Source organism: Crotalus tigris, unplaced genomic scaffold (assembly GCF_016545835.1).
Source record: "Crotalus tigris isolate CLP2741 ecotype Arizona unplaced genomic scaffold, ASM1654583v1 scf7180000017601.7605149639:7615979, whole genome shotgun sequence".
In the NCBI taxonomy this organism is placed as follows: Eukaryota; Metazoa; Chordata; class Lepidosauria; order Squamata; family Viperidae; genus Crotalus; species Crotalus tigris.
In genome coordinates this window covers 7,425,463-7,443,855 of record NW_024096505.1, presented here as the reverse complement: position 1 = coordinate 7,443,855, position 18,393 = coordinate 7,425,463, and the positions used below count along the sequence as shown (strand labels likewise).

Here is an 18,393-nt window from a genome sequence, read left to right as displayed (position 1 = left end):
CTGCACAGCAGAAAAATTGAAATTAAAACAATCTCTCATTCAACCTCTGCTTTAATGCATACAATAAAAGGAACCTCACCACTATCTTTGTAATTGATTATCCTATTAAACTGTTCTTATGTTTCAAATGTTTTTGAAATATTCAACAAGAAACTAGTTTTCAGCAACAAGACCTTTATTCTATTCTAAAACCATCTCTGTGATGATTGTGAACTTGACTGATCTTCTGTGTAACACCTTATTAGCTATCTACAAATGCTAAAATGTACCTAGTCTTTTATTAGGTCTACATATATCTCTTATCACATCTTCTAGGAACATCCTCAATATTTTTTTTAGTTTTTTGATCTCATCTTTATTGTTTTTATAAATAATTCAAGGCAGTAAATATATCTCCTTCCTCCTGTTTTCTCCACAAAACCCTCAAAGAGGTCAGTAGAACTGACAGTGACTGGACCAAAGTCACCCAGCTGAGTCATGCACAAGAGAGGGCTGGAAATCTCCTGATTTCTAACCTGGTGGCTTAACCACTGGATCAGTGGTTCTCAACCTTTTTAATGCTGCGACCCACAACCGGTCGTAAGTTGAGGACTACTCAACCGGTCGTAAGTCGAGGACTACTCAACTGGTGCAGCACCGTTTGCAGAATGGGACTTTTGGCGGGCTCAGCAGGGCAGAGACAGCCTGGACAATTCCTATTGGCTTTTCAAAGCCAATAGAATTAGACTCTATTCAAGAGAGTCTATTCTATTGGCTTTCAAAAGCCAATAGAATAAAAGGGTGTAGCACAGCTAAGGAAAAGGGGGAAAAAATGGTGGACTGTGTTGTTTGGCGACCCCCGTGAAATGGTCGTTCGACCCCAAATGGGGTCCTGACCCACAGGTTGAGAACCACTGCACTAGATCAAACTAGTTTTTTCCCCTCTGCTCCAATTTCTCTGAATCTTTTATATTACCTGTATGTGTGGTATATGTTTTTCTGTGTTGGCTGAATTTACCATTTAATTTTGTTTTCTGTTCTGAGTCATATAGAACCTAAATCAAATAAAAAAGCAAGCAAGCACACAAGTAATCAAATAAATATGGTGCCTCAGAACTGGTGACAGTACTCAAGACAGGACAGAATATAATGAAACTATTATTTTGTACGTATTGGAAATTGTTCTTCTACTGATGCAACCTAAAACTAAATTCAGATAGTCCCAAACTTAGAACCACAGTTGAGCCCAACTGCAAGGCAGTTGAGTGAGTTTTGCCCCATTTATGACCTGTCTTGCCACAGTTAAATGAATCACGCAGTTGTTAAGTTAGTAACATGGTTGTAAAGTGAATCTTCTCCATTGACTTTCTTTGTCAGACAGTTGCAAAAGATGATTATATGATCCTGGGACATTGCAACCATCACAAATATGAGCCAGTTGCCAAGCATCCAAATTTTGATTACATGACAATGGGGATGCTGCAACGGTTGGAAGTGTGAAAAATGATCATAAGCCACTTTTTTCAATGCTGTTGTAACTGTGAACGGTCATTAAATGGATGGTTGTAAGTTGAAGACTATACCTTTTCAGTAGACATACTCCATGACCAATTCCAATATTCTTTTCCCAAATATTATTACAAAACCAGATATCTTCCATCAAATACCCCTGCATTTCATTCATTTTTCTAAGTATTACTTTGCTTATTGCAGTTAAAGCCTTCCTATTCATGGTCTCTCCTATCTTAAGTCTGTCTAATGGTTGATGAACCAGCTGTATCTTAAAGTTGGGGGGGGGGTGAGTAGGAGAATTGTGGCATTTTCTTCTGATGTTTTCCAAATGATACATTAGGGTGTATAGAACATTTATACGAAGTGTGCCTTCGAACCAATTTTTTTATGGCAATAATCATCTTGATTTCACAGAGGCCAATTCTTTTCAGCAGTCACATTTTATCGGGTTATGTTCCCAAAACTTATTGATTTTCGAAAGATTTTGGATTTAGCGGACCCCGCGAGCTCCAGCTTACCCGCTACCGTAGTTTGGGTAGGCAAGGAACGAACATCCAAAGAAAGATCACCGCAACTCCTGTACCTCGGCCGTAGGACGCAACCCAAACGCCGACTGAGATCGCGCGGGAAGGCCGGCAGCGGGAGCTTCCACGCATGCGCCTGGTTGCCAAGTGGGTGGGCGCGGGAGTCCTTCAGCAGGAGCGGGGGAGACAACAACAGTCGTTGTCGCGCCGCCAGCACCGCCGAGGAAGCGTTTTAAGGGCTGCCGTCGTTCCTTCATCCTCCGTCGCCACCGGGAAAGGGAGAGAGTCAGGCTGAGGAGCGGCGAGAGCAGGGCTCGCGGGGCTACTGGATTAAGGCGAGGAGCTGTCCATCCTCGGAGCCGTCCTGGGGAAGCGCGGTGCTCTTCCTTCAGCAGCGCAGAGGAATCCGCCGAGTCCCTCCGGGGAAAGGCTGCCCGCTTCTGCGCCCACGGTTGCCCTCCCGCGCACTTGCTGGCCTGTGGAGACGGAGAAGACGTCGCCGCCGCCACAGCCGCGGTGCCCTGGGGGCTGTACGGAGCAGCGGCCCCGGGCTCGTCAGGAAAAGCCGCCTCCGCTCGTCAATGAGCATCGCGGCTCCGGAGCTCCACTCCGGCAGGGGGGAGCCGGCTTCAGGAGCAGCCCCGGCGGCGGGGGGAGCAGCATGTGGATCCCAACGGAGGAGGAAAAATACGGCGTGGGTAGGTCCCGAGCCTCCTCCTGTCCTGGCGCTGTGGGGGAGGTGAAGGGAGGCTGCTTCGCCTCCCCCGCCTCCCCTCCCCGCAAAACGGCTGGCTCGCGGGCGGAGCGGCGGTAGCGATCCCTGTTGCGCGCGCGCTCGCGCGCTGCCTCTGCTTTGCACGTCCCTGGCTCTCCCAGGGAGCCCAACTTGCTTCTTTGTCAGAAAATGGCGTTTCGGGGGAGGGTGCCGTTTTTGGAGGGGGTGGTGGTGGTGGAATTGGGAGGGATGCGGGGCTGCTGCTTGCTGTTGGGTGGCAACAGCGAGCGGCCTCGCTTCGTTTTCGGAAAGGATGGCAAGTGCAACGTTATCCCTTCTCCGCTGCAGCTCAGAGCTTCTCCATCTCCTCCCGATTAGGCTGCCTTGCTTTCTCATTGCAAGATGGCATGCGAGAGCCCTTCAAAATTCTGCACCGATCGTCTAGGGCAGTGCTCTCGAAGTGAAGATGGACAGTATTCGCTCGTGCAGAAATCCAGTTAGCCCCTCTCATCCAGTGTTAGGAGTTATAAAGGGTTTATGTTACATGTAAATAAGTGTCCTTGTGAGGTGATCAAAAGGGGCTTCCGAAGTCCGCGTATAAAAGTAACCGGATGAGAAAAATAGAAACCCAGTCTCATCTTATAACCTACTTATTTATGGTGCGCCTTTTTATCAGCGTCTGCGACGATCTTCTTGTGATTAAAAATACGGAATTGTAGTTGAAGTGTCGGTAGAGGGCGCCAATTATGTACCTGCTCATTTAATTATTCCAAGAGTGGTAACCAAAACGCAACTTCACTAACTGGCAGGATTCTAAGCAAGGATGCTAATGATTTCTTCTCCCCATATGAACATACCTATATGACATAGGAAAAATAATGAATGTTGTGTGCATGTCTTCTGTTCTACATATTTTGACCAGTTTAAAATCTTTTAAAATATTTTCGTTTATTTTTTAAAATAGTATATTTTAGGCTTGCCTATTTTTTCCATGTAAAAATTTGAAAGGAGAAAGCTATGTTACTATCATAAAAACAACTTTACAAAGATGAGATTGCATCATAGCTTTGCTATGATGAAGCTGATGATTTCATAAATAAGAGACTGAAACTAAATAGTGCATGCAATCTTAGAGTTATTGGAATGTTTTTTAAAAATATTTTATTGATTTTCTATTATTACATTTCATTAGTGCTTACTGAACAATGTGTTGTCTGGGTTGATTTGTTTTGCTTAGTAATAAAAGTTAAGTTCTTACTCCCTATCCCATTTTCCAGCCATTGATAAAATAAGTTCCATGTTTGAAAATATTCTGTATCTTTTTCTTTGATCCTCAATGTAAGTCTGTCCATTTCAGCACAGTCCATTATTTTCTTGATTATGTCTTCATCCAATGGTGTTTCTTCATTTTTCCAGTGCTGAGCAAATACAATCCTCACTGCTGTTAATACATGTAATGTTAAATATACATTTTGTTTATCAATTTTTTCCTGAAATTATACCTAATAAAAAAAGTTCAGGTTTAAAGTTTAAAAAATTATTAGAATGTTGAACTTTACTCTATTTTTTGTTTGTTTCTTTAATATTTAAGACTTTTCCATATGGAATATGGAATTTTCCATATTGATATTTTCATACTGATCAGTCACTTACTCTGTCTTAACCAATGAACGTTTTTCATGTGCTATACAGTTTTTATATTTAACCTTCATTTAAAATAAGAATTTTTAGAAAGCAATAACATGAAGGAGAAAGCAGTGTTTTTAATTCAACAGTTCAACTTTAAAAAGAGGCACCCCAATATTTCTGGAAAACATAACCATAGCACAAATATGTAATATGACAGTATGAAATAAATTATGTAATAACCTATTATAAAAATAGTTATTGGCAGGGTTAAAGCTAAACTGCTCATCCCCCAGCAATATTAATAGTCATGAGAGCTTTAAATTTGCATTGTAGCATAAGGGATTTAAAAAGTATTTAAGGGTCTATTTCCAGTGCTACAAGTAGTCCAAGCATTAAATCAGATTAATCATATTGTTTGTTTGAATATACAAGCCTTTTTAAATAGTTGAACACTGATTGGGTGAGATGTTCATTGTCTTTCCAGTCACATGTTCCAATGCAAAAATGTCCTTGTTTGCCTTGGACAGCTAAAAATGTTTGTTTCTTTTTTCTGATGTTCAAAATATCTTACTGTTGGTTGTTAGCATTATTGTCTTATTGAAATACTTTTCATAGTCCCTTCCCCCATTTATTTTTTGTCACAAATAGATATTTTTGAAACACTTCTCAATTTTGAAATTTTTGAAAAAGAAAATACATGAATTCCAATGACTCTCTGCTACTCAGATTCCCCTAACTAACTTGTTCAGATTGAAGAAGCTACTTGGATGGGCAGCTAAATGTCTCAAATCAATAACAAACTAAGTTCAGTTGCCATGACTCAATTTCCAGACTTTCTCAGAAATTAACAAAATGCTCTGGCTGAACAGAATCATAACCAAATAAACTACTGTGTGTTCAAAATCTCCTTATCATTGTCAAATAATCATTATAAATTATTGGTTTGGAAATTTAGCTTGGGGTTTTTTTTGACAGTCTTTTAAATATGAGCCAGCAATGTGCTGCAGCTGCCAAAAAGGCCAACACAGTGCTGGGCTGCATTAACAGAGGGATAGAATCAAGATCACGTGAAGTATTAATACCACTTTACAATGCCTTGGTAAGGCCACACTTGGAATACTGCATCTAGTTTTGGTCACCATGATGTAAAAAGACTCTAGAAAGAGTACAGAGAAGAGCAACAAAGATAATTAGGGGACTGGAGGCTAAAACATATAAGGAACAGTTGCTGGAATTGGGTATGTCTAGTTTAATGAAGAGAAGGACGAGGGGGGACATGATAGAAGTGTTCCAATATCTCAGGGGCTGCCACAAAGAAGAGGGAGTCAAGCTATTTTCCAAGGTGCCTGAAGGCAGGACAAGAAGCAAGGATGGAAACTAATCAAGGAGAGAAGCAACCTAGAACTAAGGAGAAACTTCCTGACAGAACAATTAACTAGTGGAACAACCTGCCCCCAGAAGCGGTGAATGTTCCAACAATGGAAGTTTTTAAGAAGAGACTGGACAGCCATTTGTCTGAAATGGTATAGGGTTTCCTGCCTGAGCAGGGGGTTGGACTAGATGACCTCCAAGGTCCCTTCCAACTTATTATTATTATTATTATTATTATTATTATTATTATTATTATTATTATTATTATTATTTGTTCATGCCTAATTGGCAATTCCAGCTTTCTTTCAGCTCCATTTGCAAACCTGTACAATATTCATTAACATTTGTAAGACTGCCTCAACTCTTGGTTTCAGAGAAAAGAATACAACAGTTTTAAGAAGAAGGAATAATTCCAAATTAATGTACTCTGAGCAAAAAATAATCTAACTTCTAAAATCCAACAGGAAATAGAACCTCCAAATAAAATTTCAGCTATAAAATATTCAGTGTTTTCTGAAATTCTTGTGTGGCTGGCTAATTTAAAATTTTCAGAATGGATACTGAAGCAAAAAGAAATTAGATGTGAGGAGGGAAACAAATAGTGTCACATTTATTTAAATTATCCCTTTTAATTATTTACAGCTTCCAGGGTGACCTCAAGTGTTAGGGGCAGTCTCCAGAATTCTAATCACAAAAGAATTGCTTTTGCTGATAAGTTTTATACCTTGTAACCAATCCTCATCACCATCCCCAGAGATGCTTAGTTTAGGCATCAGCTATGGGAAGATTACCTATTAATGAGAATTAAGCGTCTGAATGTTTAACTAAGTCTAAAGAGATTAATCATTGAATTGAAGTTAGAACAGAAAGTTTATTATCTCACAACTTGCAAAAGTAAATAGGAAGAGCTAGCTTCTCTAAGCAGCCTGTCTTCCAGGTGTTAATTAAAAAATAGAGGTCAATAACAGAACACTCACACAGTAGGTCAAGTCACATGGTACTTTTGCAAGTCTGTTATTGCTTAAGAATTAAAGTGTAGAAACTGCATATGTTTAATCTTTTTAAATATTATCCATAGTATTAAAATATTATCTATAGTTAACTTATTTAAAATATGTTAAACTTAGAATATTAATTATTTAACAGCTTTCTGGTAAAACTGTCAAAAGGATTGTGTACAGTTAACAGCATCAAAATATAACAATCCTATTCTAAAAATTCTATTAGAATTCTATCCTATTACTATTAAAATAACCACAGTAATTAAAATACATATGAAAATTATTTGAATATATTAAATAAAATGTGCCTTTAACACATAGCTAAACACTAAAAAAATGGGAACCTCTTGTACTTCTGGAGAGAGTGCATTTCGGAATTTGGGCTTGATGAAAAAGTCCTTTCTGATATGCTAATTAATTGGCCATTGGCAATGGAAGTGTTTCTAAGAATGTCTTTCTTGCAAATCCTAATAGTCTGACAAGTTTTGAATGAAAGAGATAGATTTTTAGATTCTAGTGCATTTAGAGCTTTCAAGATTAACATATTTCTCCAGGCTTGTTACTTTACTGTGAAATAATTCAGAATATGCACAGCTTCTTTAATCTGAGAGCCAAGAAGCTACTTTCCTTCATGCAAAGATTAGCCTACCAGTGTTTACTGTTGCTGTCAAGCTCTATTTCACATATATTTGCCACTGGCCTTCATTTAAAACTTATGATATGAATTGTAATGGTAATCTAAAAATATTTGGGTTACCAAACTATTGTTTATTAACATAAGAATTGTATTTGATCAGAACAAACATTACCTAATCAGCTTGTTATTTATTCAACAGTCAGTATCATAAGTAAGAGAAGCCACAAATTTTTTGAGAAGAGTAACTTTCAACTCCTGTTCTTTAACAATTGATGTTGATAGTAAATAGTATTATCTTCCATTAATTTCTTTAATGCTGTTATGAGAGAGCTATAAAATACCTTTCTATTCTATACAATGTGTAGTTATAGATGCCTTTATTATGTCCCCCATTGGTTTTCTTTTTTTTCTTAAACTGAATTCTTTGTAATGTACAATAGATGGCATAAGGTACATCTTTCCTAATATTTAGATTGATTTAAGATATATAAAAAAATGAAAAACAAAAATAATATATCCTGTTCAATTCAAATGGAACTTGCCTATATAGAATTGGTAAAGACATGCTGGATGCCAAAATATATTTAAGCCTAAGGGCTACTTGAACCTTTCTTGTTCAGTATTATATATTTAATATACTTATACCCTGCCAAATTATAAAATCCATTTATAATAAAAACAGCAATAAAATATATTACAATGAAATTAATAATACAGGTGTCCTTGCTTAACAACCTTGTTCAGCAACTTTCAAAGTTATGACAGCACTGTATGAATGGTACTTAAAATCAGTCCTCAAAGTTCTGATCATCGCAGTATCTCACAGTCATTTGATCACAATCTGGGAACTTGGCAACCAGTTTGCAATTACAATGTCATAACACCTCCATGGCCATGTGATCACTACTTGTTACATTCCTTTCCAGCTTCTGACAAGCAAAGTCAGTGGGGACCTGGCAGGAGGTTGCAAATGGTGACCATGTGAAATTGTTGATCTGATGTTGTTCCACAATGTCATGGGATTCACTTAATGATGGCAACCAGAAGTGCTGGAACTGCTGCTGCTAAGCGGCATGATCATGTGATGTCATGCTTTATGATTACATTACTTAGCAATGGAAACTCTAGCCCCAATTATTGTTATTACCTGAGAACTATACTAAATGCAGGAAAACTATCCAGGTTACTTGTCTATGGAGATTCTCAGTCATCCAGGTCATAGTTGTCCCAAATATGCTTTTTCATGAGGCAACTGGACTTTCTTGTTTTCCTTTGAAGACATTTCACTTCTCATCGAAGAAGTTTCTTCAGCTCTGATTGGAGGATGGGGAATGGAAGGATTTATACTCCCTTGCAGAGAGCTGGTCATTTGCATTCTTTTAGAGAGTCATTGAGGCCACCTGGAGGCTTATCTGTGTTGTCAGGGTCACCTGAGTAATGCAAATGGGTGTGGAGCCTTCAGTTGAAAGGACTGTGTTGTAAACTGGAGATAGATGATGCCGTATCCCTCCCCCTCTGTTGAAAGAAGGATCTTCAGTTTTGACATAGATGGCCTCTTTGGCCCCTCTTTCAAACCAGCGGTCCTGTCCAAAATGTGGATTTTGCTGTCTTTGAAATAATGGCCTTTGTCTTTTAAATGCAGATAGACTGCCAAATCTTCTCCTGATGGGTTTGTTCTATGTAGTGCCATGCATTTATGAAGTGGTTGCTTTGTTGCGCATATGGCTCACTGCCAGTTGCCTCATGAAAAAGCATCTTTGGGATATCCAGGCTACTCTCTTGGTTTGTTAATTGTATATCCCCTTTAATTATTAAAACACTACCTGGTTTCTTTTTATATCTAGCATAAGATATTTTTCTATGTCATTCTGGTAGCAGTCATTTGTAAGCCCATTCAGCTCAGCCTTGATCTTGTCAGGTAAAACTTGTTCCTTTTTTATAACTTCTTTTAGATACAATCTTATCATAGAGACAGATGTCTATGTCGATACTATTAATTTCTAAGTCCATTTTTCAAAAATATTCTTCAATATGTCCAATATTAGAAAATTTTGCTTCATTCTGTAACTGTAAGTTGAATTCATGAGTTCTTCCTTTATAATTAATTCCAAAAACTAATTTCAAATTTATTTGGACCCTAAATCCATTTGTAACTTTCCACAGTCAAAAAAGTTTTAATCACCTTTTTGCTCTTTGTGTCTATGTGTGTGTATTTATGTTCTTAAACTATTAGTTTAAACTTTTGCTAAGGATTGAGGGAAATTCACTCCGTGCTGTCAAACATGTTGATCCAAAGGTACAGTATCTAATAACTGAAAAGCAATTAACAAGCAACTTTTGAAAGTGATTAGAAAAGGAAGTTAGAGTCCTTTTAAAAATGCTGAGTACAATTTGAGCGAAGTGGCTATTCCCTTGTCTCCCAGAGTTCTGAACCAGAGGCTGCTATCTTATGGTTTTCTTGTGAGGAGTAACTGTCTGGAGCAATTGTTTGCAATCTCAAATCCTCTCCTGTCCATAGAGGTTTCAAAGAGGTTGAAACTTTAGTTGTTGCTAATCTGACTTTTGCTTCAAAAGCCAAAAAAGAATATCAATTTATTCTCATATAGTATATCAAAATTATAAGCTGAGATAAAACATCCCATAAGCTTTAGGCCAGGGGTCCTCAACCTTGGCAACTTTAAGACTTGTGGACTTAAACCCCCAGAATTCCTTAGCTGAGTTGAGGTCCACAAGTTGCCAAGGTTGGAGACCCCTGCTTTAGGCCAATTAAAATACATTTTAACATAATGAAAAAATTAACACTGGTATTTAGAAAATTGAGAGTTATAAAAAATGAAACCAAGAAGTAAAATAAAAAATAAATCACAAAATTATTTTTTAAAAAATTAATTAACAATAAAAATATGGCTAATTTGCAGGCTTACTCTTCCTCTTTCCTATGCTGAAAATCTAATCTGTTTAACAATTAAATGCAAGGAACATCATCTATTTTGCAATTGGACATAGATAAACAGAAATAGCCCTCTTAATAGAGGCATTTTTACTGTGAGTAGTGATGTATTCCTTTTGCAAGTTAAATTTCAGTCATTAAGTTTAAATAATAGGCAAGAATTTCAGGATTGAGAGCCAATTTGGTATAGTGGCTAAGATATAGTCTAGCAACCAGAAGACTGAGTTCTAGTCTCTCCTTAGGGAATGTCAAACTCTTCCTAAATTTTGCCAAGAAAATTGCAGGGACTTGTCCAGCCAGTCACCAGGAGCCAATATTAATTTGAAGGTATCCCCCCTCAAAAAAAAATCAAAATTATGAAATTTTCTCATGCCACCTTCCAAAGATTGCAGGATAGAGAAAAAAAATCTTTCTCCCTTGACTCAATTTGTCATGATTGAGATTAAATTCTTTGTTTATTAGATGGCAAATCAGAAAGTAGCTTTATTTCTCCCCAGCAAATTCCAAGAATGATATTTGCCTAGAAAGCTGCAAGTTTCTATCTCATGTAGAATTTCTTTCTCCAAAGAAATTCTATCATGACAGGAATCAGTCTACTTGAAATTCTATATTCTACATTCAGTAATTCTATATTATCATCAAAAAATCTTTTAATTTGGCCAATTCTTGGAAATATTTCTCCTTAGTAGCCAGTAAAAATCACCCATCAATTAATTTTATTATTTTTTCTTTCAAGCAATTCAACTTTTAATTCCTGTTTTGTAAGAATTATTAATTGCATCATGATAAAGTGTTCAAAATCAGTACAATACATTGACTCTTCCTATAAAGAATATATATTAAGCATATCTTTGTGGAAGTATGATAATTCCTGCCTTTCATTGCAGACAGTATATTCCCTATTCTGACTTTAGTATAAAAATATATAAAAATATTGGGGGGGAGGAGAGGAAATGCCAGGTTGTATTCTTTTCCTTCAGTATTTGAGTCTAAAGAGGAGACAGGCAAAAACTACTTATTCTGGGAGCACTTATCTTGTTGCAAACTTTGTATGAATTGCTAGACTGCTTTTAATTTTTTTCCAGTATCAATCCTGCACAGTGTGTTGAATGTATTCTTTCATCTGTAAAGAGAAATAATGAATTATTTCTCACAAAATGAATCAGTACAGTTAGCAATTAGGTTGCATTATGCAATTAAAGAATTTAAAATGAATGTAATAGAAAGTTGTCAAACATAAGGAATATATATTTTTTCAGCTCTTCTAAAGATAAGCCATTGGAGACGTGATATTTCATAGTATTGTATGCTATGAAGCATAACTGGGAGGATATAGTTAAATTATCTATTTTGGTGAACAATTTTATCAATGCCTGTAATTATAATCTGGGGATATAAATAATAATTATGCCATCCTGTGAGCTGATTGAGATAATATTTATTTAAGATTGAACCACCATATGAGGTGAGGGGGCAATAATTCAAAAGATTTTTAAAAACCGTGCACAAATTCCTGATTTATTTAGAGGTAAACTTTGCTTACCAACTACCTTGTTCAATGATAGTTGAGAGTTCCAGTGGTGTTGCAAAAATAATTATAACTTATGCCTTTACATATAATGATGATGATGATGATGATGATGATAATAATATGGACAAATGGCTGTCCATTCTCTTCTTAAAAACTTCCAGTGATGGAGCATTCACAGCTTCTGGAGGCAGGTTGTTTCACTGGTTAATTGTTCTAACTGTCAGGAAGTTTCTCCTTAGTTCTAGGTTGCTTCTCTCCTTGATTACTTTCCATCCATTGTCCTGCCTTCAGGCGCTTTGGAAAATAGCTTGACTCCCTCTTCTTTGTGGCAGATATTGAAATATTGGAACACTCGTCCTTCTTTTCATTAAACTAGACATACCCAATTTCAGCAGCCGTTCCTTATATGCTTTAGCCTCCAGTCCTCTAATCATCTTTGTTGCTCTTTCTAGAGTCTCAACTTTCGACCTTTACAGCATCCCTCTATCATGTGATTGCCACTATAGTTACGATACAATATACTTTATTGATTATTCAATTGAACATATTAAACATAATCATCAATAAGTACAATACAATAACATGAGATAATATACAGTAAAATGAGATAAAATAGCTATTGTGTGATAAAATAGAATAAAATACAGTGGGTAAGAAAGAGTGAGATAAAACAGTATATGGCAAAATAGAAGAAGAAAACTTTATTAATTAAATCAACTGACTGTATCGTATATATAAAATTGATACAAAAATGCAATCGGATAAAAAGAAAACAAAACTTCATAACAGATTGTCACCCCTACACTTATCTCCAATCTGATCAAGGTTGTCCTCTTTCTGTCCTCTTTGAGAAAGCCTTCGAAATTAAGAGTTCAGTCTTATTGATGATATTTAGGTTTGTTCCTTGCAGTAAATATTGGGTGCCCCAATATTTTTTAGTTTTTAAAGAAGTGTCTATATAAGTGGCCCTTTTTGGAGAGTACAATTTCCAGTAAACAAGAATGTGTCCAGTGTCTTCAAAAACTGCTGTTCCCCAAATGCACAATCTTAGAACTCTAGTTGGGTCTCCATGAAACCTCCCATGTCTTACCACTGAGTCCAGTTGTTCAAATCAAGGTCTAGTAAAAGCTCTTCTGAAATGTTGATGTATGTAAGTTGGTAAATATTTTTCTAACTGGAAGACTGATTTGTTTGAGCCTTCAGAGATTTAAGTACCTCAATATCATCTTGGGCAGTCATATCAATAAATCTTTGTTTGAAAGCTTTAGATCTAACTGGACTGCTAATTGTTTGAAAAAATTGGGTGGCCTAAGCACAAAGTTTCTTGTTGTGTAACTGCTCTTTGAAGCACATCCTTAGTAGTCTATTTGGGTCCATGAATAGGATGTTCAGGCAGTAATTAAAAAAATTAATTGCTAAATAGCTTTGTGTAGGGGTTATGCCCAACTCTGCCCTTATTACTGAGGCTGGTGTAAACTTATCTAACCCCAAGATATAATTCAAAAAAGTAGATTGTATCTGTTCCATTAAGGGAGACTTATACATCCCCACAGTTCTGTGCCATATCTGATCATTGGGACTATTTTGCTGTCATATATACTTTTATGATTGGAATTGAAGTTAATTATAGTATCACAGTTAATGTTCTGACCCAGACAGAACAAATTCCTTTAGTCCAATCCAGGGCAGACAGACAACTCAATAGAAATGATTGCAAAACAGATAAATATGTTTATTCAGAGGAAATACTTGCTTTTGCGTTGTTGCTTCTGGATAATACATTTCTGTTCATTTCCATAGGTAAATTGATAATGAATTTTCCCCTCTTCTTCTGCATAAGCATCACATGTTAGCATAGGACCTCCAAGCCATGTGGCTAGGAGACATGAGGCTGGATGAACAAAGGCATTCCAAACTAGGCAGTAGCCAGTATGTCCTGAGAGGTACTCAGAAACTCCTCCCACTGACCCATTAACATGAGATGACTGACTAACTAAACTGCATTTCCCATAATCCATCTCTTAAGGAAACAACACTTAACTCAATATATGCCAGATATTCTAACATACTGATACATGCTCTCTAGCTAGGGTTACATAGAACTATACGATTCAGAACAGTTAATATGCCTCAGAGAGAGAAGAAAGGGGAAAAAAATACTCTCAAGTAATCTATGTAGGTTAACAGTATGTGAGAAAGGTCTTGGGAGATGGGCCAAAGAGATGTTGCCTAGGGAGTAGTCAAATAAACAGCATAGACCACACCTGCATAGTGGGAAGAGCCAGAAGCTCAGAAGGGAGCTTCCCTAAGTAATTAGGGTATAAAGTTGTTGGTGGGAGAATTGTACTTTCAGACTTTTGCAAGATCCTATTAATGTAGCCTTACAATAAAGTAGATTTAGTTTATGATGATGTTTCTTGTCTGGTCTAACTGATATGGCTAATATCAATCTTGCAAGCCTGAAAGTATAATTATCCCACAAACATCTTTACAGCCCATCTAAATTAGGTGGGTGGGTGGGTAGACAGTCAGTCAGTCAGTCAGACAGACAGACAGACAGACAGATATATTCCACAGAACTGAAGTCAGGTGAGAAAAAGCTTTTAACTATAAAATAGTTATTCTAATAACATGATAGAATGAAAATGACCCAGGTCAAATAATTGAAACAAGCACACAAGCTCATACAACATTAAGTAGTCTTTCAAATAATGATGTGCTAATATGCAGGGAAAATGTATCAAATGTATCAATACCATCAATTTGTACTAGTATATCTCTTGAATTCCCTAATCAGCTCAAAGACAGCTGCTAAGTGAATTTTGCCCCATTTTACGAACTTTCTTGCCACAGTTAAGTGAATCACTACAGTTGTTAAGTTAGTAACATGGTTGTTAAGTGAATCTGGCTTCCCCATTGACTTTGCTTGTCAGAAGGTCACAAAAGGGGTCACATGACTCTGACACTGCAACCGTCATAAATATGAGTCAGTTGCCAAGTGTCTGAATTTTGAACACTTGACCATGGGGGATGCTGCATCAATCATAACTGTGAAAAACAGTCATGTCACTTTTTTCAGTGCTGTTGTAACTTCAAGTGGTTGCTAAACAAATGATTGTAAATTGAGGAGTACCTGAATTTTTAAGATTATTTTCAAGTAGATCTGCATATGATAATGTTATTATCTGGATTGGAGCTGTTTAGACCAATTTTTTCCATGTAAAATGAAGTGGAAACTAAAGATTGGAATATTGAGGAGACTTGACAGAAAATCAGAAATGTGCTTCTTAGAGGCAGCAGCCACTGTTAGGAATAGTTATTAGACATCTGGACAGCATCTGTGCTCCTAAATTTTAGAAAGGTTGTGGAAATGGATTTGTTCAGAAAGGAGATTTGGAGTTGAGAGGATATTGGGATCTGGGATCTAGATGTACGTGTCTGTTGTAATAAATAATTTTAACTATCATTGAGGTGATTTTTTGGTTTACGTATTTACATCTTCTTACAACATAACTATAAGGTATAGATCATAATAGAATTTTTCTATTGTCGTCTAGTAATATAAATACAATTTGATCTTGCCATGCTTGAACTAACTAAAGTTTAAACTAATCAAATTTATCCCAGTTTCATGAAACACACTACTTGTAAATAAAGAAGCTATGCTACAGGACAAGTAATTGAGGGCTTGCTGGATATAAGTATCTGCCAAATTCTTTTTTGAAGCTTTTTCCTGTTGTCTGGAAACTATGTTATAAATGTATGACAGATAAATACAAAATCACAAATTCCTAACAGAATTTCAAAATAAGAGAAGAGGATAAAAATATAAAGTAATATCCAATACATCACGTAGTTTAAAAGCACATAAATTTAATAAACTATTATTATTATGAACTATAGTTTAACAAAATTCACTAGGTTAAAATGTAATATAATGCGAAATTTAATGGTAATAAAGTAGAAAATGTAGCTGTTTATTTTTTTATTACTAAAATTATATTAAAAATGAAGTAGTTAAAAATGTCAGAATATGAATATACAAATGCATTGAATTCTAGAATAGATTAACATTCATTTTCTCTGAATATTGTTCACATATAATGCAAGCGTATTTGTTTACTTTTTCAGACTAATTCTAATTAGATTCCAAATGCAAAAATTGCTTCCTACTAGTGTAATTATTCTTACATTCTTATTTGCTTTCTTTAGATTAGTTTATAATGTTAAATTAGGTTACTGATTGTTTGAGTGTTGGTTGTTTTAAACTAATAACGGTACTGATTATTTGTTAATGAATGAATTTTTTAAAAGAGGAACACTATATATATAAAACTAATGTCTTATTAAAAAAGCATTTTAATTCCTGTTAACTATTTTGTTATTGGTATAAAATTATTTTGGCCTGTTTTAAAAGGGGTGGGAGATTAACATGATTGTATTATATTAATCAGCATTCAATTAGGGAGGATGTTATGTTTATATATGTTGATCTTTTTTAAGACACTTCTTTAATGTCTTATGTTTTTTCTTTTTCTTTTTCCTTAAATATTTTGGCATTTTGTATTTTAACTATTTTTGAATAAACTAAATATTATAAAAAGCATGTTGATATGAATGTTGTTTCTGTTTTATGAAATCAAATATTAATGTACTGTTCAACATCTAATCTTTTAACATATTGTGTGTCCCTAGTTATATGCAGCTTCCAAGGACATGTGCAGCAAGGCTTAGTTCTAGAACTAGGAGAAACTGTTCAGATCTTGGAAAAATGTGAAGGTATGATATATTGAAAATATTTCTTCTGGCGTTTATGAACTGCCCCAACTACTTACTTTGCTTTTTCTCTTTATTCAAGTAGTAATAATAATCTGTGATCATAATGGTATCTTGTGGGTGTACTTTTGTAGCCAATGCTACACTAAATACAGTGTAGAATGTAAATTTTATAACCCCTTCCCTTGTTTCTATTCATTTACCATCTTTTGTCTTATAAAGAGGAGATGAATAAGATAAGAGAAATGAATTTCTATGATCACCGAGGTTCATTGTTTTTTATTAGGCATTGGGAAACCAATCATGTTAGAGCTATGCGTTCCCCGAAAGGAGTGCATTTTATATTTTGCAAACCTATGTTTCAATAAATCATTTGAGAACCATGATTATTCAAATGCTTAGTAAATCTAATCTGACCCACTTTCTATAAGAAAGATTGAAGCATTTGTTACTAATCCTGTCAGAAAGGGGTCAGCATATTTATTAACCATCTGTCTAGAAATAGTGGGACTTCATTTTGGGGAGATTAAGGGTGGCTTGTGATGATTTTATCATGATAACCAGGAATATATTTAGATTTCTTAATGAGTTGCATTCTATTACATAGTCCATATTATTTAATACCAGTGACTAATTTCAAAGCTTTCTTGAAACTATTGCAACTACAGTAAAATGTATAATAAATAAAGCTGTCATCATATAACACTACAGGCAATCCACAAGATACGACTGCTAAAGATTGTAAATGTTACTGGGGGATAACCCCAATGTTGATCCCAACCCTTTCCCAAACCTAATCTTGATGCCAACCCCACCCTAAACTCTAATCCCCATCCTGATCCCATCCTATTCCCAACCCTATAAAATTCAATAAAAAAAATTTAAAAAAGATAACGACTGCTATTAAGCCTGCCCATTATGCTCATGTGACGTGGCAGTCATTAGGTGAAACATAATGAACCCGCTATCCCTGCTCTCCCCAATGAATTGCAAGTGGAATGTGGATTGCTTCCTGGGTGGGGGAGGCCATTGGAGACCTAGTACAGGCACAGGCCCCCTGCCCTCATCTCCCAAGGTCATCCCCTCCCCCAAGATGTCCCATGCTCCACTTCCAACACTGTAGATTCCAACAAGTTTTTTCTTACTCTCAATGGCTCTTCCCAGGCCTTAGGCCTGATTCCCACCCACCAGGCCAAACACCCTTCTCCTCATTTATCTTTTAAAGGTCTTCCAGAGCTCTGGAATGAATTTTATTTTTGCACAGCCACGCAGCGTGGTTCTGAAAGTGGCCACCATTTTATCCTGCCATAAAATGGTGGTTGCATTTGGGTCGCTGCCATGTGGCCCAAGATAAACTACTTCATTTTGCTGCCTTAACAAGGCCTGCAGCATTGAGAATCTTCTACAGCACTGGACAGACCACTGTGATGCAGCAAAATGAAGCAGTTTGTCTGGTGGCTGGCATTTTGTCCTCATCCACAAATGGTCGGGACAAATTGGTGGCCGCATTTAGGTTGCTGCTGCACGGCCCTGGACTAAACTACTTCATTTTGATGCCTTACAAAGGTCCCAAAACGTTCGGTATTCAGATATGATAATTAGCATCTTGCTATCTCAAGGAGGAAGTTTTATGCAGCATTCAGAAACTTCTGCTTCACTGTGCAGACTTTCCAATCAAAGGAAGCAAAATGAAGCAATTTCTCTATTGGCTGCCATTTTGTTATATTCACAAATGTGTGGGACAAAATGGAGGTCACATTGCTGGGAA

General features: G+C 36.4%; 1 protein-coding gene across 11 annotated transcripts in view; it reads left to right on the top strand.

Moving 5' to 3' along the window:
- Positions 1-2,084: 2,084 nt before the first annotated feature.
- Positions 2,085-18,393, top strand: part of DOCK3 (dedicator of cytokinesis 3) — a 182,786-nt gene continuing 166,477 nt past the window's right edge. For all 11 annotated transcript variants that reach the window (XM_039319577.1, XM_039319619.1, XM_039319561.1 and 8 more), the window contains exons 1-2: positions 2,085-2,713; positions 16,545-16,628. In XM_039319577.1, the coding sequence (XP_039175511.1) occupies positions 2,677-2,713; positions 16,545-16,628 (121 nt within the window). In that variant the 5' untranslated portion in view covers positions 2,085-2,676. The remainder of the gene's footprint in view (positions 2,714-16,544; positions 16,629-18,393) is intronic.